This window comes from Phyllosticta capitalensis, assembly GCF_038381095.1.
Source record: "Phyllosticta capitalensis strain CBS 128856 chromosome Unknown BKA78scaffold_4, whole genome shotgun sequence".
Lineage (NCBI taxonomy): Eukaryota > Fungi > Ascomycota > Dothideomycetes > Botryosphaeriales > Phyllostictaceae > Phyllosticta > Phyllosticta capitalensis.
In genome coordinates, this window is record NW_027117442.1 from 901,763 (window position 1) to 919,767 (window position 18,005).

Consider the following 18,005-nt stretch of genomic DNA (forward strand, 5'->3'; position numbering starts at 1 on the left):
CACGCGTAGGTAGCTCGACCAAACAGAAAGCCCGGGCGGTTAGGCCAAGCGCGTTTGGGAAGCGGGATGAGGTCTTGTCCAATCAGCGCTTACTGTGGTCGTTGGCCCGCAAGCAACGCTAATTACAGTAAATATGTAGCAATAACCACTTGTGTGGTTATGCCATGTGTCGAGTCCAAATGATTAGGACTTTGATCCGCCCATAGCCCACGGTCCGCCGCAGCTACACTTGTTGTGTACGCCCCTCCAATCCATGTCCTTGCTCAAACTCCCGCACCGGACGCATCTGCGTTTGACATCCTTCTCACTCAGCACCACCTTCCTTAGCACGTCCACCGTGTTCCTCTCGTTCCAAGCCTTTGTTCTTTTGTCTTCCCCTAGGCCGAGCGATCGCAGGTCGTGATACAAGATTTTCGACGCGTCAACCGTCCCCATTATCTTGTCCGTAATGAGGATTACCTTTGTTACCACGGGCATCAGGACGTCAGGAATCTCGGCGCTTATCAACATTTCCCGTTCTGTGGCTTTGCGTCGCTCGTCGTTGAACTGAGCTTTTTCGTAAGCACCTCGCACGGCCTTCTCTACCTCATCAACCATGGCAATCATTTGAGGAGCAGGCACCGGCGACAAAAAGATGGTCGTAAAGAGGCCGTGGAACTCGGTACGAGCTGCGACAGAAGGCGCGTTCCTAAGCTGCGAATGGCAAACGCTCAAGAGTCCAGTGAAGACTGGGCGCATCAGTCGGAGGATGAAGCGTGGAAAACTGCACAGAAGCAGAAGCAGAGCCGGCGAGCACAATTCGTTGACTACAAAGACATGGTCAGCTACACCAATGACACGAGAAAGGAGTCGAGACGACTACACACGTTTTCGCTGGACAAAGCCTCTGTCATTCTCGTGACCTCGGCATGAGTTTGAGAGCTCTATCATCTGCTCTATGATGTAGACGACCAGGTCCGTGTTCCACTTTACTAAACCGCTGATTGATGCAGCAGTATCTGGAATCGAAGTCAGCCCCGCTCAGCCGTTTCAAAATGCTGCTTACCGTGGGTAAAGTTTTCAGGTCGGGTGGAGCGCGCATGATACACAGGCATGCTCATAACGATGGACGTGAAGCGAAGACTGAGGATTGTCCAAGCAAGCTTTCCGCTCAGCGACCTCGAGCCATCACTTCGCAATCCGATCAGACTTTGAGTGCTGAGGCAAGACCGTAAGATGTTGTGGCGGAAGAGCTCCTTCCATGCGTTTTCTGAAGTATCGTCTCTGATGAATTCCACGGGGGAATTCAGACAATGGTAGGTCCCGCTGAGGAAAAGATATTTCAATCCTGTCATGGATCAGCAGCTAGTACTTTCGAGCACGCGGCAACCTACGAGGATCCGTGTCCTGCGGCATCACAGCAAAAAGATCATCTACACTCATGTACTGTAAAGAAGCAGAGCTGTACTGGAGCACTAATGCTGCGATCGCTGCAGTCGTCTTGGCTGTGTCGTGTCAGGCTAACGATTGATCAGAAGGGATGAAGGGACATACGATCGTCGTTTCCATCATTCAATGAACCGGATGTAAACTCCATGTTTTTGGACGTTATCTGGCCGTCAGGCTGCACCGTGGCCAGAATACAGGCACTCGGGGACAAAGCCATGTGTAAACCTTCCGTCTGTTAGTCCGATGCAGACCACCAAATTCGGTGGCTTACCTGGTTCGGGTGCTGTAAAAGAGAATCCAGCTTGGACAAGAGAGGTGACTGTGTTTGAATTCATGTCTGCTGACAGCACTTCCATCGAGTATCTGTCGCGGAATTCCACCGTTCCGTCACTTTGACAAAAGGCAAATCTGGTGTAAAAATTGAGACAGAACAGACCAATGGTCGCCGTGGCCATCATCATGTCTGGTAATCTTTTAAGAGTCACTTCCTGCAAGCTCTGGTTAGCGAAATGTAGTCTGAAAGGGAAGGATACATACCCGACGCTCCGCGGAATTGTGTGATCTCTTCTTGATAGACTCGAATCCGGAAACAAGATTATGTCTGTTCTCATGCAGCTCCCATCTCGACAGAATGCTAAACGGGGGTTGCTGAGATTGAGTTTGGTCCATAATGGATGTTATGGGAGGAGGAGTGTGTGCAAAGATGGCAAGAATTGTGGGATGTGATGGCTCAAAAAGGCCAGTTTCTGGACCGCTGGGAATGAATTCCAGATGTGTGAGCTTTGCGGGGTATGTAATTTTGGCGCTTGCTCCAAGCGCAGCGTCCCCGCCGCCCAAGTCCGTTACTTGAACTGCACAGTTGAGTTCAGTCTTCAGTGGCAAGACGTCTAGGATTGGTGTTCCAGGCTTTCCAGGCTGGGCATTCCAGGTGATCTTTACGCGATAGACATGAATTGCACCCGCGACAGTGTGCGCAGCAAGCAAGATGGAGTTTTCTAGGCATGCAATGAGTATGTCAAGGCGGACATGGGACTACATGGCTCTTACCAGAGTCTGATGCAAATGAGGCATGTGTGAATACGTCTCTCGTCGATGTTGCCGGCTCTACGTCCGCAGAAGTGTCGGCCCATTGCTGGTCAGGCTGTTGAAAAAAGAGTCGCACTGTGCCGCCACGAGTAAAGCACAGGAAGGCGGCCAAAGACAGCCGCGGATGTAGAGAGTTGTGAGGCTCTTTCCATTCATGGCTTGTCATGTTGTATCGCCATTTTTCCTCTGATCGTTCACCTGACCAAATTACGTGATACTGGTTGGTATTAGAAGACGGCGCCGAGGCGAATGTGGTCCACGTACTTTGGCTTGTTGAGGGCTAACAGGCAGCCAGTGCAGGCCGACGACTGCACTGTGTTCGTTTTCTTGGTCGGTGACATTGTCCCTGGCAAGCTTTAGTCTGTCTACTGCTTGAGTTGCAGTAAAGATCAGGACTCTGCCGGCCGCATCAATAACAGTAAGGTCGACTCCCAGGTGACCCCAAGAGAGATGAACAAGTGGATAGTCATCATGAGGCGATGGGATTTCAAGAGGAGATTCATCTCCAAATACCCATTTACCCGTGGAGCTGTCTCGTTGAAATGCGCGAAGGTTTACGCCACGGCCATGGCGAGTGATGTTTGCCACGCAACCGCTTTTTGACCATGCAATTTTTCTGATATCATTAGTCGAATACAACCACATTAGGGTCAATGCAACCTTACTGACAACAGCCGTTTTCTATCAACTCGTCCAGGCGCTGGGCCAGCCTTTTCACGGGAGGAGCGCCAACGGGGATTGGAATTTGCTCGGCTGAATCATTGAAGAGATCTTCCATGTACTGGTCGTCGTCCATCATCAAGGGTATATTGTGGCAGGACGACTATTGGAAGGTAATGGTAGCTGCAGTTGCAGCAGCCGCTCGAGCATGAGACGGCCGGGGGTCAACAGGCAGTGTAGCTAAAGGGATTGATTGTACAGTAAGCAAAGTGAGATAGCCAAGCGAGCAACAAAGTAGTATCGACAAGTGGGAAGAGGAGTGGTTCTGACAGGGAACGATCAGCGATGGAGACCGGGTGCGTAACGAACGGTTGATGATGGGGGACCGCCGGAGTCTTGAGGGCCGACTCGAGCGCGCTAGCCGTGTTTGGGTATTATCCAGACACAGCAGCCCTAGGTGAGGTCGTCTGCAGCTTCTCCCTCGACCTCTTCTTTTTTTTTTTTTTTTGCCCTGGTGTGCGTTGACGAAGGGCACGTTGCCCGGGCAGTCGCACGCAGTGGGTCTGCGAACTTGAGGCCGAGTACCGCTCAATGGCTGTCTGGCTGCACTTGTCCGCCCTCCCTCTGCGCCAGGCCGTCTGCAGCTCAAGTGAAGGGACGGACGCGACAACAGGAAATGTAGTTTACAAGAGATTGTCCTCTTGTTATAATTGTAGCAATTGTGTCGTTGACAGCGGCGTGTCGACGACACGCACAGACTCCTGAAAAGAGTGTAAACAACTGTGGGCTCTCACCTCACGTCCCAAGCCGCGAGCCGCGGCCTCACCTGCGCTACCCTCACGCTACGTACCCACGCCAAGCGAGCCACCTCCAACCTGAACCTCACCCCAGAACCTCTATTGTCTCCGTTCCCATCCCCAACCACCATCCACTGCGCTCTGTCCTCATCCCCCGCAGCTCCATCCCTTTCTTCGCCGCCGTCGCTCCGCCGCCGTCTCCGCCGTCCTCGGCGATTCCATCTTCCGCCCTCTTCAACCTGCCGCGGCCTGCCATCTGTTGTCGTCGTCCATGTTGTAGAAGGACCCCCGCCCGTTTCGTGCCTGCCGCATTCCCCTCCGCCCACCGCCGTCGCAAGACTGCCACTCGTTCACCATGTCTTCTTCCGACGACGACAGCTCACAATGCTCGTTCCTCTCTCGATCACCCACTCCACCCTCCGAACTCTATCCTTCTCCACCTCCCTCGCAAGATCCTTCGACCAAAGGCTCACCGCTCCCTGACAACATGGAACAACGCGCGCGTCAGCCCAACGACGATGGCCCACCCCGGAAGAAGAGGAGAGTTGCTGAACCAAAGCCGCGCTTTACGCGTCATTTGGACCTCAGCAGTGACTTTGACGAGAGCCAGCGCGAGTCGCTCGATTTGCTTCTCAAGGTCCTGCACAAGAAGCGCAAAATCGTCATGATCGTGGGCGCAGGGATATCGGTTGCCGCCGGCAGTAAGTTTCAACCTCACCTCACTTTGCGAAGCGCGCAGGAATGTCGTTAACCTCGCCAGTCCCCGACTTTCGATCATCTACCGGCCTATTCAACAGCCTGCGCCAACAGCACAACCTCAAAACTTCCGGCAAAGACCTCTTCGACGCGTCCGTTTACCGCGATCCTGCGACGACAGCAACATTTCACCAAATGGTTCGGTCGCTCTCGGAGCAGTCCAAGTCTGCCGATTCCACAGCCTTTCACCACCTGATTGCGACGCTGGCCGACGAGGGTAGGTTGCTGCGGCTTTATTCCCAAAACGTCGATGGTCTGGAAACCGCACTGGAGCCGCTGGCGACCAAGACGCCGCTACCCCAAAAGGGCCCTTGGCCGAAAACGGTCCTCCTCCACGGCGGCCTCGACAAAATGTTTTGCGTCAAGTGCAAAGAAGTAAACGACTTCGACCCGGCTCTTTTCGACGGCCCAAACCCACCCCCGTGTCCAACCTGCCTCAAACTCGACGAGGTACGCACCGTACATGCTGGAAAGAGGAGCCATGGTGTTGGTCGGCTGCGTCCGCGCATGGTCCTATACAATGAAAACGGCCCCGATGAGGATGCCATTGGTACTGTCACCACGGCCGACTTGCGTGCTCGGCCAGACGCCGTCATTGTGGTTGGGACAACCTTGAAGGTTCCGGGCGTGAGACGAATTGCCCGTGAAATGATCAACACAGTTAGAGACCGCAAGGACGGCGTATCGATATGGATCAACAATGAGCCTGAACCCAAGGGAGCCGACTTGAGCAACTTGTGGGATCTCGTTGTGCGCGGCCCCTGCGATGCGGTTGCACAACACGCCGCTATGCGTAGATGGAACCAGCCCGAAGGCAAAGAAGTCACCGAGGAGGAGTACCGCAAGGTATCTATGAGGCCTAGTCCGACAGTTCAGATTCCACCCTCTCCACGCAAGAATCGTGTCGACGCGACCAAGGGCATTCCGACACCTTCAGCAAGTCCAAAGCCAACGAACAAGAAATTGGTCCAAAGAACTATCAAGACCGAGGCATCCGACACTGCGATTAAGAAGCCAAGAGGCGGCACGAAAACTCAGACTTCTGGAACTGCGAAGGCGCAACCAAAGAAAAAGTCGGGAGCAAAGAACAAAGCTTCGGCGGTGGACAAGAAACAGGGCAAGAGCGGAGTCACGCTCAAACTCTCTTTCAAGACATCAAAGGCGGTTGCTCAGCCGCCTGCGAAGATCCAGGAGAAACAAAAAGACGCAGACGAACACCTCCCCATGGGACCAGTATCACCACAGTCGGCCAAGAACAACACTGCTCCTCCTTACACCGATCCTGTTATAAACGAGTCGGCAGTCACTCCAAAGTCGTCTCCCAAGTTTGGTTTGACGATCTCCCCCAAAGGCTATGTTCCTCCCGATCTGCGAAAAATTATGGATTGACTCCGACGCGTATCTTGGAGGCGCATCGTAAGACTCCCCTCTCGTATTTGGAGGGGATTGCGAAGAAGAAATCGGTCTTAATCGGCGCATTTTATGATTATGGGGAATGCCTTTGGTTTGCTTCACGTCTGAGGTACACTCGCACTCGACGGGCATGCGAAATGAAAAAATCCCAGTGCATTTCATCGGAGTTTGGCGGAATACGACGACGAGCTCAAAAGCTCGTCTTGGTTTGGTTTGCTTAGGGGCTTTTCGCGTAGGGGCTGCTCGGCAAGTGTCTCCAAGAGGGGGACATTACTCTGCGTTCGTTTTCTTAACCATGAAGAGCTGCGTCTCAGTGGTCAACGGCATGATACCCCGGATTTGAGGCGATGAGGTTCGAGGTTTGATGGGAATGTCGTCTGGGAACGAAAACGGAACAATCGGTGGCATTGCCTGCCGTGGTAATGAGCAGGCATTATTTGCTTTCGAAGAGATAGAAGAGTCGTATTCAATTCAATGCGTCTCGAAATTTGCAACATCTGTGCAATTGCATGGTGCTCGATGAAATCCATTGCGCCGCCAAGGCGTGTTGGGTTGTTTTGCCTTCGTGATGCTGCCAACATCGCCGACTGTGATGGTGTGGAGAAGATTTTCATTCGCTTCTTGCGCGCCGACCCAAGCCTCGCCCAATCAACCCGTCACAAACCATCTTTTGGAGGCAAAGTAGCAACGGCCGATCCAGTCACCAACAACACACCCAAATCTGCCCACACCGATTGCTCTTGCTCTACTTCCCTTGCAAGCCAAGTCAACACGTCATTGGAAGGCTGTTTCGTTGGGATTTTCCAACACCTCCGCGGGTGAGGCCGAAGCTGGAAAAGCAAACTCAATAATGGAGTACCTCGTGCGCCTAGCGCAGATGCATGAGAGCTTCCGCAAGGCGGAGCTCGAAGCGCTTGCGACTGCTGCTGGTCTTCCACCGCTAGAGGTTGTGTCGTATGAAGAAAATGTAAGCGTCCATTTCTCATATCAAATTTGTCATCTTTTTTTGCACTTCCAAGTTATTGTCTCATCTGTCATTTCACGGGTCATATTTCCAATCATCTCTCTTCTCCCAATCATCTCTCTGAGGCAAAATACTGCGGTCGATCCGAAGACACACACAACGAGCAAAATTTCTGGCTCGTCCGCAAGACTCATATTGCTTGCAGACCCCATTCTGCGTCATCAAACTTGCGTCCTCAGACGAAGCACGCGCTCTCATCCGGCGGAGCATCCTCAGCCTTGCAATCTACGAGATTTGGGGTCAGGGAAGCATCTATGAGGAGCTCCATGCCGACGTCAAGGCGCGCACATCATCCAAATGGGACACCTACAAGCAGACATCATTCCGGTTCAGCGTAGACGCCTTCCAAGGAAAGCGCAGCACATCAGCGCAACGCGAGCTGATCAACGGCTTCCGCTACATGGACCTCAAGGGGCCTATCGACCTCAAGAACCCCGATCTGCACCTGTGCATCTTTGAGGACTGGGAGCTCAATGGCGCGGCGCCCAAGCGGCTCTTTCTTGGACGCTGGCTCGGCGATGGCGACCGCAAGGCCATTACGACGTACGATCTCAAGAAGCGCCGGTATATTAGCACGACGAGCATGGACGCGGAGCTCGCGCTCGTCACGGCCAACATGGCGCTGGCGGCACCTGGCCGTCTGTTCTACGATCCGTTTGTTGGCACGGGCAGCTTTACCGTTGCGGCTTCGCATTTTGGCGCCACGACCATGGGCTCCGATATTGACGGACGCAGCGTCAGGGGAAAGACCAAGGACCGTAACGTCAGGTCCAACTTTGTGCAGTATGGGACGACAGGCAGGTTGTTGGATAACTTCATCTCAGACTTGACCAACACGCCGCTGAGGATGGGGTCGAGGTGGCTCGATGGCATCGTGTGCGATCCGCCGTACGGAGTAAGAGAAGGCCTCAAAGTGCTGGGAAGCCAGAAAGGCAAAGCGAAGGAAGCCATCATGATTGACGGGCAGTTGGCACATCTGTATGTCTCCCTATCATCCATCCACCACCCGCACCATCCTGCTGACCCACATGCCTCCCACACCAGCAAAGAAGGCTACATCCCACCCAAGCGCGCCTACAGCTTCGACGCCATGCTCGACGACATCCTCGAGTTTGCGGTGCTCATGCTCGTCGACGGCGGCCGGCTGTCCATGTGGATGCCGACGGCCAACGACGAGGACATCGACCTGCCCATCCCGGCGCACCCGGCGCTGCGGCTCGTCAGCGTGTGCGTGCAGCCCTTCAACAAGTGGTCGCGGCGGCTGTTGACCTATGCGCGTCTGTCGGACGCAGATATTGACCCCGAGGCGCGTTGGGAGAAGAGGGTCGATGGGGGAGCCGGCGCGGGCGCAGATGAGCTCAATGCGTTTAGGAGGAAGGTGAGTTTGATCTGCATTTCTCTCGCACTGGAGAGCAACGGCTAACAACATGCCCGCAGTACTTCCAAGGCTTCAAGACGCCCGAAGAGCTGGCAGCAGAAGAAGCAGCCCGCAATGTCGCGTCGACAGATGCCCAGCAGCACCAGCCACAGCAACAGGAATAAGAAAAAAATCGCAAGAAGTCTTTTCCCAGATAACCTTTTGCCTCATCCGGCTTGTCCGCGATCTGCCCTGGAGTTTGTTCGAGGAAGTGTGACTCGCAGCAGCTGCCGGCACCGGCTATCTGAGCCAGAAAGTTACCGAGCGGCCGGGGTCGTTGTCGATCAGCCGTGTGGCCCCGGAACGTCGTACGGTGACGTCAGGTTGTTCCCTCGTTCCCGTTGAGGCTTGTACTTCCGTCTACTAGTGAGGGAAGGAGCGGGGTGGATGGGAGGGAATCGACTATGTCATCGCTTGCTCAGGCACGGGTGTCGGTGGTACGTAGGTAGCTCACGTATATGTCCGCAAAGAACCCCCTTGTCTGCATGAATCGCGCTCCTCGAATTTGATCAAACGGCCAGCTACAACGAATTCAAACAGTTCAAAAACAATCGGATCCAGCAGGCCTTTCTGTACATCTGAACCCTCTGTCATTGTCCCAGCAACGCTTGAGCTCATCTACCATCAGGAAACAAACCCACTGCTTCATCAACTTGCTCATCTCACATCGTCCACAACAATGTCTTCCACAAGCAACAACAACAACAACCAAACCTCTGCCAACCCTGACGACAACAACAACAACACTGCCCCCTCACTCATTACATCGCATGCCTCATACGCCGTCGGCGCCGCCGAAGTAAGCTTCTGCCCTGTCCCATCCTATCCCATCCCGTACCCCATCTTCTCTTTGCCTCATCCCATCCACCCAATCCCCCCAACTCATCATCTCCCCGCACTAACCCCCAACCCTCTCCTCTAGTCCACCATCGGCTCCCTAACCTCGAATGCCTCGCTCCAACAGTCGGGCGAGTCGACCAAACACCAGGCGGTCGAGGACATGCGGGCCGCCGACAACGGCAGCACCACGACCACGACGACTACACAAGGAGGAAGCGGGAGTGCGGGCGGTTTGGCGGCCAAGGCGGAGGAGGCGGTCGGTGGCATCGTGGGCTGTGGAGGACTCCAGGACAAGGGGGCGCAGGCGCAGGCCAAGGAGGGCAAGGTCAAGGAGGCGTAGGGAGGGAGTCTTCATGTCGACTCGAGAGTGCGCTAGGAGGAGTTGTGTGTCTGTGGAGAAGCATGTGTATTCTATTTTACAGCCCTGAGATGGGTAGTAGCTTTGCAATTTGACAATCATGAGCAAGGGACCGACGAATCGGTGGTGGTGGCCGTGACTGGAAAGAAGCATGCGGGCAGGCTGAGCTTTTCGGACTTTTGGGAGTAGCAGAAAAACAGACACTGTTATGAAAAGCGAGAGGATAGTTCAGGAAGAAAAAAAAAAAAATTGGCAGAAAGAAAGTACGCGACGCAGCAAAGCGAGTCCAATTCAAAAACCTGTCCCCATGCTCCTAACCAACCAGACCATTCCCGAATGCCCGACATCCCGATAATACAGCAACGCGACGAGAGTGATTCCCGTCTCTAACGCCATGCAAAATACACAGTCTCGAAAGACATCTTCGCTCTTCATCTCATTCCCTCTAGACCTCTCCCGGACCATTCAGCGTCCTGTCGTCTCTCACATTACGTCCGATCCCAAATCCCACGACGCCGTCACCCTTCTTGCTTCCCCAACCCTCACTGCCGACGTATCCCAGCACACCGACGCCGACTCCCCACGCCCGGTCCCTGCTTCGCGCACCCCAAGCCCAGCCAGCACCCTCGCGGATGGGCAAGTGGTACCAGCGGAAGCTCATCCACGACATGGCGATGCCGATGCAGCTGCCGAACAAAATGTCGAAGCCGTGGTGGCGGAAGTCGAAGTAGCGCGACGCCGAGATGTAGATGGCAACGGCGACAGGGGTGACGGCGATGACGAACGTGTATGTGGGCGGCGCGGCGGCTTGGTTGCGGATGGGGACGATGGCTCCCGAGGAGGTCATTGTCGGGTCGAGCCCGGCCGAGGACGAGGGCGGCGACAGGTCGTGGGCGCCATCGGTGGGCTTGTGGGAGGAGAAGCCAGTGGACGAGTTGTAGAGCGGGAGTGCAAAAGACTGCTTGCGTTCGATGGCCGTGTGGGCTGCGTCCTGGGAGTAAGGGCGGGGCGGGAGGAAAGGCACCGCAATGGCGAACTTGGAACACAGGAAAAACGTGAGGTAGAGAAGGCCGGCCCAGGAAACTTGAAGCGCGTCAGCATGGCTAGTTACTTTTTCTGGGGGGATTGGTGGGGCAGTGCGCGTGTTGAGGTCAAGTGTTCGCTTTGTGTTACTTACAGGAAGCGTGGCCGCTTGGGAAGCTCCTGAAGCCGTCGTCCAGCACGCCCGAGTCTTGCTGCTGGCAGATGTTGGAGTTGACGAGCGTCCAGCGGTTCGAGATGTCCTGTCCAAACCCGCCGACGGCGTATGCGCCTACGTCGGTCAAGTCGGGGTTGCAGCGCGAGAGCAGATCAGGGCGCGGCCTGCCGAACAGGTTTTTCATGCCCTGAGTGATGAGATAGGTGGTCGCGAGGCTGAGCCCGAGGCCCATCCATCCCGCATTCCATTCCCAAAACTTGCGGCGCCAGATGAGCGACTTGGGGGTTTGCTTGTTGGCCGTGGGTCCAGGGACAAAGAACAAGCAGACGAGAAAGATGACGCCGGCCGGCACAATGAGACCAAGGACAACGAGCAACCACACAGGTACGGCCTCCTTGCCATCGTGCGGGTAAGCTATGTCGAGGTCAAGCAGAGAGAATGGTCGATGGTACGGGCTGATGTTGGACCAAGCCGTGCCAACGGCGGCCATGGCACTGTGATGCAAGCGTCAGTACTAAGTAGACCAGGGTGCAAGTAGGTGGTGCTATCTCACATTATGACGACCCAGTCAAAGACATAGGAGGCCACCAGACGTTTGGAGGGCAGAGCTAATGCAGCACGCATGATTTGCGATGCCGAGGGCGAGTCCAACTGCCAGTAGGAGGTTTGAGGATTGGAAGGGCGGCGGTTTGAGTTGTTGTCGAGAGAAAGGAAAGAAGGGAAGTGGGTCAGCCAAGTAGGCGCGTGAGAGGAGGACATGGCTTGGGGGCTTTGCTCGCTGCCTGTGCCAGTGGTGGACGACCTAGCTGCATGTGTTCCTGACTCTGCATCCACATCCAATGGTTACCATCTGCGGCGGCGGGTAGCATAGACAACCGTTTCCGAACGGAACAGGTAGAAGGCTGTGCAAGGCCGCGTATGCCTCTCCTGTCTCCCACGGCATCCATTTCTCAAACACAGCAGCGGGCGGCAGTGCAATTGGTGAACTGTTCGGCATGCCGCCACTGACATGTTGCGCGCAGCGGACCGCCGGGATGCTGCTGGTCTTCCGCTGCCGTAGGGCGAGCACTCGCGAGCCCCATCCCTGCGCTTGTTAGCCCCGCCAACCGTCACTTTTTCTGCGCCACCCAAAACACCACCACCACACATTCCACCACCAACATCCTCCACCGCATCCAGTAAATCTCTCCGCCGCGGAAACAATGGCCGCCCTCACAATCGACCGCCTCCTCAACCTCGCCCCGGACAATCCCGCCCAAGTCTTGGCCCTCCTCCAGGCCCACCCCGACTTAGCCTCCGCCTGCGACGCCCACGGCTACTCGCTCGCCCACGCCGCCGTCTCATACTCGCAGCTCGACCTCGTGCGCGCCCTCGTCCGCACCTACAACGTCGACCCAAACATCCGCGACGAGGACGGCGAGACGCCGCTGTTCGCCGCAGAGACCGTCGACGCCGCTCGATGCCTCGTTGAAGAGCTCGGCGCCGATGTCCACGCCAAGAACGACGAGGGCCTGACGGCCGAGGAGCGCGTCGAGCAGGACGCCGAATTTCCCCTCGTTTCCGCCTACTTGCGCTCCCAGATGGGCATCCCCCCGGCCACTGCCGCTGCCGCTCAAGCCGCCGCTCAGCAGAATGGCGGAACCTCTTCTGCCATGCACCCGCCGCCTCTCCCCAACGGCGTCACCGTCAACGTTGGAACCACCGCAGAGGACCAAGTGCCCGACGAGGTCGTCGACCCCGAGTTGAAGCGCAGGATTGACGAGCTGGCTGCCCGCGACGACTTTCACACCGAGCAGGGTCAGCAGCAGCTGCGCCAATTGATTGAGGAGGCAGTGTCGGGTTGGAGGGGTGAGAATCAGGATAGAAACGTCAGAATGCGTGAGGAGTGAGGGATCTAGATCTTTACGTCGAAAAAAAGAAAAAACCACGGGAGAAGAAGCACTAGGCTAAGAGTACAGCGGGCGGAGTAAGCTTCGTTGCTCCCGCAAATGGTCTCGGCTGAGGAACCATGCCCATGCCATGTCTGGACGGGACAGCGGACCTCCAACGTCACACCGCTCCAAGCCAGTCTTGTCGACATCTCGTCCAAGACGTGACCATCCTGCAACATGCAAAGACACGCGTCAATGGCACGCAACATTCCAGATAGGTTTTCTATTGCTCTGGCCAACTCTAACTAGAAGCCAATTCCTGCTCCCAAGCGGGAGCAAGCAACATGTCAGATGAACTTTTTGTTGCGCCTGGAGCACCCTACTAGAACTCAAGTCTTTCCTCGCCCTGTATCCCCGAAGCACCTTTTCCACTGCATGTAGTCACCTCCACCGATGGAGGCTCCACTACATGTAGCCACCACGCCTGTAGTCCCTTCCATGGATTGGACCGTCCGGATAAAAGTCACCCTTAATGTCACTTCCTGGTCCGTAGTAGTCCGCCTCCCTGTAGTACTGGCCACCATAGTGGTCCGACTCCCTGTGGTACTCGCTGCCGTGGCGAGGCTCAGCCCTGGAACCGCGGGATTGGGGCGAGTTGTTGGTAGATGCATTCTGCTGGAGTTGTTGGAGGTCAAGATTCTTCAGGAAGCTGTCGGCGTGACGCCTCGCAATCTCGGCGTCTGAGAGTTGCGGAGAAAGCGCACGACGCTTGGTGAAAGACCTAAAGACGTCGGCGCCATTCTTCTTGGTATTGCCAGTGTTGAAGAGGTCGGAAGCATGCCTCTTGTGGCTGCCAGTGCTGAGCATGTCGGAACCGCCCTTTCTGGCACTACTGGCGCTGAAAGGAGAGGAAGGAGGCGAAGCGGCGCGGCGCTTGTTGGGAGAGTCGAAAGAGCTAGGAACGTGCCGCTTCGCGTTGCTGTAGTCGGGCAAAGGTGACTCCATGCGGCGCTTCACTCCATTCGTCGGTTGGTAGGTCTTGCGCTCGTCAGCAGCCTGCTGGAGAGCCTTGGAGACTGCAGTGCTGCATACGCCAGGCACCTTGAGCAGGTTGAGACGGCGTAGCTCTTCAAAAAGCTCGTCGGTCCACGTCAACCAGCTCTTGATGAGCTGAATGCCCTCACCAGGCACATTGAACTTGATACCAGCACCCGTGCCATAACGCTCCATTTGCTCGACGAGCTGACTGACAACATCGACCGCTGCCATTTCACGTCCTGCCATCGACAGCTGGTCAAGGGCGTTGACGATTCGGCCATTCCAGTAGCCCATGTTCGTATACAGAGCTTGAGTGTTGGAGAAGATGAATTTGCAGCCCTGCTCATGTCAGTAACTCTGGACTGGCAAGGGACGAAAATGTAGATCACGTACATCATTCGACCGCGTCCCACTTCCCCGATGAACAAGTTCCTTGTCGTATCGACCGCAATACTCCTCAAGTTGGGCTCTTCCGGTTCTGAGTATTCGCTCACGACATTCGGACACCATGTGCGAGCGCGAACGAAAGCCTTCGTTGCGGCTCGCCGTTCCTTCGGCGAGCGTGTTGTTGGCCCTCACGACGACCTTTCCCTTGTCGTGCTGCTTGACGAGCTGGTTGCTCTGCATCGTTGCCGACTTGTTAGTGCTCCTATGACCCTGGAAGGTCTGAGACTGGCCCTTTTGCACACCCTTGGCTTCTTGGACCAGCTCAACCAACCTGTTGTTCATGGCGTCGATTTCCTGAGCGGAGCGAGGCTGGTTGGGCTGGCGCATGCTAGAGGGAGCCTTGGGAATCTCGCTGCCAGTTGCCTGCTGGACAGGCAACTTGGGTCGGGAGGGCAAACTCTGAGATCCGGGGCTAGGGTCGACAGTGCCCCGGGACATCAGAGTCCTCTCGTACTGGACAGCTTTGCCCTGCAGCTCTGAGAGCTGGCCACGCAAGTTCTCAACCTCCCTCTGGACACTCTTCACATCTTTGGCGAGGGTGGAATGAGCAGAAGCCTGCTCAGATGTCTCGCCCTCCTCCTTCTCAAGACGGGCGACGCGCGCGACAAGTTCACTGAGCTGCGCAGCCAGCTCATTGTACTTGCCCTGGGTGTGGCCCAGGATTTCGGAGTGGTTCTGGAGCGTGACACCCTGAGCCTCGACCAACTGGTGAAGCTCAGGAATCCGGTAGATGAGAGACTGAATGTATTGGGCGACTCCAGGTGCAGGCATGGCTGTGTTGTTGAAGTCGGTGGCCATGCCTGTCTGCGGAAAGAATCCGCCAGGGCCGTCCGGATCGTTCTGTGTTTGTTCAAGATTGTCAGAGAGCGGTCGTGCAATTTGGTTTGATTGTGGTCAAACAATCAGATGGGTTGAGAGAAAAGAGCTTTGGACTTACCATGATGTCGTTCAACCAAAGTTTGAATGCAGAGCGGATGATGTCGTCGCGCTACGCCGAGCAGAGGGTGGTGGTGATTAGGACGAGGGGTGGGCGATGCCGCAGAGGTTTTGACTGCGCGGGCTGATGTTGCTCTGGTGCTGGCAAACAGAGGGAAGGTGTACGTCGGCGCTTGCCTGCGCCTGCCTGCCACAACTCCTCAGAGCGGACAGCCCACTGGAGATTTTCTTTTCGCCTGATGCTGCCAAACACGAATCGTCATCACCACCACTCACTATTCAACATCAAGAACTTCTTCTGCCACCTGCGGCTTCGGCATTGACAGAACCCCATCGTCACCAGCACCTCAGAGAGCAACATTCTCTATCACATGGCTACCCCGAAGAACTTTGAAATGCCTGAGGAGGCCTTTCTGGCTGCCCTCAGGGCGCTGTCGTTCGGAGGAGCTACCGATCGCAAGGTCGAAGTTCAACACCTTCGTGAGCTGTCCGAGTCCATGCTCTCCATTCCCGGAGACGCTGGCGCCGAGGTAAGCTCTGCTTTCTCTTTTTGCTGCCATTGTCTGCTGACGAGTCTGTAGAAGTACAACATCTCCGACAGGTTGACCCGTGGCTTCACTGCGTTCCTGGACATCATGCTGGCCTTGGGCGGTGCGCGCTTCAACAAGGCCGAGACCGATCCAAGCAAGCCCGTCCTCAGCGACGCGCTGAAGCAGAAGCTTGCCAACATGGCGGTTGTCCTGCCTGGCAAGGACAACGTCGAGAACACCGAGGAGCATCTCCAAGCCATCAACGCTTGCCTCTTGGAGATGCAGTCCCAGACCAGTCGCCTCTACAGCCACTTGGTCGATATCCACCCGTACTTGCTCGCTCTCGAAAACGCGGAGGAGAAGCGGAAGGTCCTTGAGAAGGCTCTCAAGAAGAAGCAGGTGAGTCAACCAACCCCAGTTTGAACAAGTCGCGCATGCTCACATTCTATCTACAGTCCAAGGATCGCCTCAAGGCCTTCTTCAGCGTCCCCTCCAAGGGCTCCCGCTCCACCAAGGGCTCCCGTTCCCCCAAGCGCGCTTAACCGACGTCTCCACCTCTCGCCTTGAGAGCGTCCGTGGGCTTGAATACATCGTCTTCTGGTTTTGCGGCACACGACACCTTTCTCGGCCGTGAAGAAGCGTTGGGACAGACTTTGATTGGGTCATATCGACCTCATAATATTCGGTTCTGGGTACATTTTCTTGGGTTTTCGCAGCACAATCTGGCTCCTCGCCGGCTTTTGTGGTGTCGCAATGGTGCGGAAATGAAGACTTCCCGCGCAAAGGCGGGCGCAAATGAACTTCATTCGTGCTCTTTTGAATTGGTTGCACTCCTTTGAATCCAATATGGTGACGTCCATCTGCTCTGCCAATTCTCTCGTCGACTCAGTAACTCCCACCTTGACAGCTCCCAGGGACAAACAAAGTGAAATGCATATCCCGAATCGCCACTTCAGACCACCAGATATCTTCAGCATACTCCCACTTCACATGTCAATTCTGCCGGCCATCGACATGACGCGATGTCGTCGCCAGACATTTTTCGCGACCCCGCTACCCAAAAGGGAAAGGTAAGCAAGCGGCGGGTGAACAGGGCAGGGCGCGGCCCAAGCAGCAGAATGACGTAGGGGGTCCCGGGCCCCGCCGGCGTCCCTCTCCATGACAGCCCACCTTGACCTAGGTTCAGTCAGGCTCAAGGCGCCAACCTTCTTCCTTATCCAACGACCACTCGTCCTAGCTGGTTCCTTGACTGATACCCTACCTCACCTGTCTGCCTTACGACCAGGCTATAAAGCTGACCGGACTTCCCGCTTTCCTGTCATTCGCATCATCCTTCAAGACACCACCGAACCACCACTACGCCGACTCAAAAAACGAGCTCAACTCCCTGCCTACCAATCCTTCCATCCACCTGCTCGCAACTTGCAAGAATCAGTACTCAAAATGCCTCTCGTCGTCCCTCAAGCTACCACCAATGACTGGGAGGAGAAGCTCCTGGGCAAGAAGATTGGCGACTCCCACGACAATGTGGTATGTCCGCCCGATGGCATCAGCCTACCCCGTTTTCAACCGCTGCTATTCGAACCTTGTACTGTTTCTGCCCTTGAAAATTTTCCTGGACCTCCTTCTACGATCTTTCCCTGATGCCTACTTCCAAGCTTCGCTCGTTTGCTCCGCACACACGACACAGGCCCTCCCCTCCGCACGCTCGCACGCATGCCGGCCACACTTGCCTGAAGACCGTAGCTAACCAATACCTCTATTAGACATTCGCCAAGCAGGACCTCCCTGAAGAGCACCGCATCGTCAAGGCCGGCGAGATGGTGACGCAAGACCACAAGCCCGAGAGGTGCGTTTCTTCCCCTCTCGAATCCTTTCCTCGCCACGACATACCTTGGGCTCGACCTCCATGCATCCGGCACAATCAATCAGCGTCAGAGACAGAGTGGTTGAATGCTGACAATGCGCGATCGACATAGGCTCAACATCCACGTCGACGACAACGGCACTGTACACAAGGTGGTGCACGGTTAGGCTCCATTCGAGGATCTGTTGGCGGATTGAATGAAATGGCTTTTGCTGGAGGGATTTGTGTCCGGACAAAGGGTCTTGAGGTGTTGATTCTGTAATGACTATGAGTTTATGATATCTGTACCCTTCATATCCTGGCCCACTGCTGAATGATGTAAATTTGGCGCGTGTTTGA

At 55.5% G+C, this 18,005-nt stretch overlaps 10 protein-coding genes across 10 annotated transcripts; 6 read left to right on the plus strand and 4 right to left on the minus strand.

The window, feature by feature from the left end:
- Nucleotides 1-183: 183 nt before the first annotated feature.
- BKA78DRAFT_294506 (mediator complex, subunit Med16) lies at nucleotides 184-3,310 on the minus strand (the record flags this gene model as incomplete). Its single annotated transcript, XM_066886361.1, has 11 exons — nucleotides 184-806; nucleotides 867-998; nucleotides 1,046-1,327; nucleotides 1,374-1,484; nucleotides 1,534-1,653; nucleotides 1,700-1,925; nucleotides 1,966-2,423; nucleotides 2,476-2,569; nucleotides 2,591-2,731; nucleotides 2,779-3,130; nucleotides 3,180-3,310. The coding sequence occupies 11 exons, from the start codon at nucleotides 3,308-3,310 to the stop codon at nucleotides 184-186; spliced, it is 2,670 nt and encodes an 889-aa protein (XP_066745241.1).
- Nucleotides 3,311-4,326: 1,016 nt separating this feature from the next.
- On the plus strand, nucleotides 4,327-6,116 carry BKA78DRAFT_250226 (DHS-like NAD/FAD-binding domain-containing protein; the record flags this gene model as incomplete). Its single annotated transcript, XM_066884548.1, has 2 exons — nucleotides 4,327-4,672; nucleotides 4,732-6,116. The coding sequence occupies 2 exons, from the start codon at nucleotides 4,327-4,329 to the stop codon at nucleotides 6,114-6,116; spliced, it is 1,731 nt and encodes a 576-aa protein (XP_066745242.1).
- A 649-nt stretch (nucleotides 6,117-6,765) lies between these two features.
- Nucleotides 6,766-9,061, plus strand: BKA78DRAFT_311149 (tRNA guanosine-2'-O-methyltransferase TRM11). Its single transcript, XM_066888184.1, has 4 exons — nucleotides 6,766-7,107; nucleotides 7,310-8,142; nucleotides 8,209-8,542; nucleotides 8,602-9,061. The coding sequence occupies exons 1-4, from the start codon at nucleotides 6,991-6,993 to the stop codon at nucleotides 8,704-8,706; spliced, it is 1,389 nt and encodes a 462-aa protein (XP_066745243.1). The 5' UTR covers nucleotides 6,766-6,990; the 3' UTR covers nucleotides 8,707-9,061.
- A 199-nt stretch (nucleotides 9,062-9,260) lies between these two features.
- On the plus strand, nucleotides 9,261-9,761 carry BKA78DRAFT_351797 (uncharacterized protein; the record flags this gene model as incomplete). The annotated part of the gene is made up of 2 exons (XM_066891240.1): nucleotides 9,261-9,380; nucleotides 9,504-9,761. The coding sequence occupies 2 exons, from the start codon at nucleotides 9,261-9,263 to the stop codon at nucleotides 9,759-9,761; spliced, it is 378 nt and encodes a 125-aa protein (XP_066745244.1).
- Nucleotides 9,762-10,224: 463 nt separating this feature from the next.
- On the minus strand, nucleotides 10,225-11,601 carry BKA78DRAFT_249672 (PAP2 superfamily-domain-containing protein; the record flags this gene model as incomplete). The annotated part of the gene is made up of 3 exons (XM_066884495.1): nucleotides 10,225-10,862; nucleotides 10,957-11,471; nucleotides 11,531-11,601. 3 exons carry the CDS (start codon nucleotides 11,599-11,601, stop codon nucleotides 10,225-10,227), a joined length of 1,224 nt encoding a protein of 407 aa, XP_066745245.1.
- Nucleotides 11,602-12,179: 578 nt separating this feature from the next.
- BKA78DRAFT_249960 (uncharacterized protein) lies at nucleotides 12,180-12,866 on the plus strand (the record flags this gene model as incomplete). Its single annotated transcript, XM_066884520.1, has 1 exon — nucleotides 12,180-12,866. The coding sequence occupies one exon, from the start codon at nucleotides 12,180-12,182 to the stop codon at nucleotides 12,864-12,866; it is 687 nt and encodes a 228-aa protein (XP_066745246.1).
- Nucleotides 12,867-13,913: 1,047 nt separating this feature from the next.
- Nucleotides 13,914-15,386, minus strand: BKA78DRAFT_113716 (uncharacterized protein). The gene has a single exon (XM_066882307.1). The coding sequence runs from the start codon at nucleotides 15,129-15,131 to the stop codon at nucleotides 14,235-14,237; it is 897 nt and encodes a 298-aa protein (XP_066745247.1). The 5' UTR covers nucleotides 15,132-15,386; the 3' UTR covers nucleotides 13,914-14,234.
- BKA78DRAFT_113717 (uncharacterized protein) lies at nucleotides 15,387-16,401 on the plus strand. Its single transcript, XM_066882308.1, has 3 exons — nucleotides 15,387-15,799; nucleotides 15,851-16,198; nucleotides 16,255-16,401. The coding sequence occupies exons 1-3, from the start codon at nucleotides 15,641-15,643 to the stop codon at nucleotides 16,339-16,341; spliced, it is 594 nt and encodes a 197-aa protein (XP_066745248.1). The 5' UTR covers nucleotides 15,387-15,640; the 3' UTR covers nucleotides 16,342-16,401.
- BKA78DRAFT_113720 (uncharacterized protein) lies at nucleotides 16,213-16,814 on the minus strand. Its single transcript, XM_066882309.1, has one exon. The coding sequence runs from the start codon at nucleotides 16,774-16,776 to the stop codon at nucleotides 16,462-16,464; it is 315 nt and encodes a 104-aa protein (XP_066745249.1). The 5' UTR covers nucleotides 16,777-16,814; the 3' UTR covers nucleotides 16,213-16,461.
- Nucleotides 16,815-16,972: 158 nt separating this feature from the next.
- On the plus strand, nucleotides 16,973-17,960 carry BKA78DRAFT_311160 (uncharacterized protein). Its single transcript, XM_066888185.1, has 3 exons — nucleotides 16,973-17,329; nucleotides 17,566-17,648; nucleotides 17,779-17,960. The coding sequence occupies exons 1-3, from the start codon at nucleotides 17,243-17,245 to the stop codon at nucleotides 17,831-17,833; spliced, it is 225 nt and encodes a 74-aa protein (XP_066745250.1). The 5' UTR covers nucleotides 16,973-17,242; the 3' UTR covers nucleotides 17,834-17,960.
- The last annotated feature ends 45 nt before the right edge of the window (nucleotides 17,961-18,005 follow it).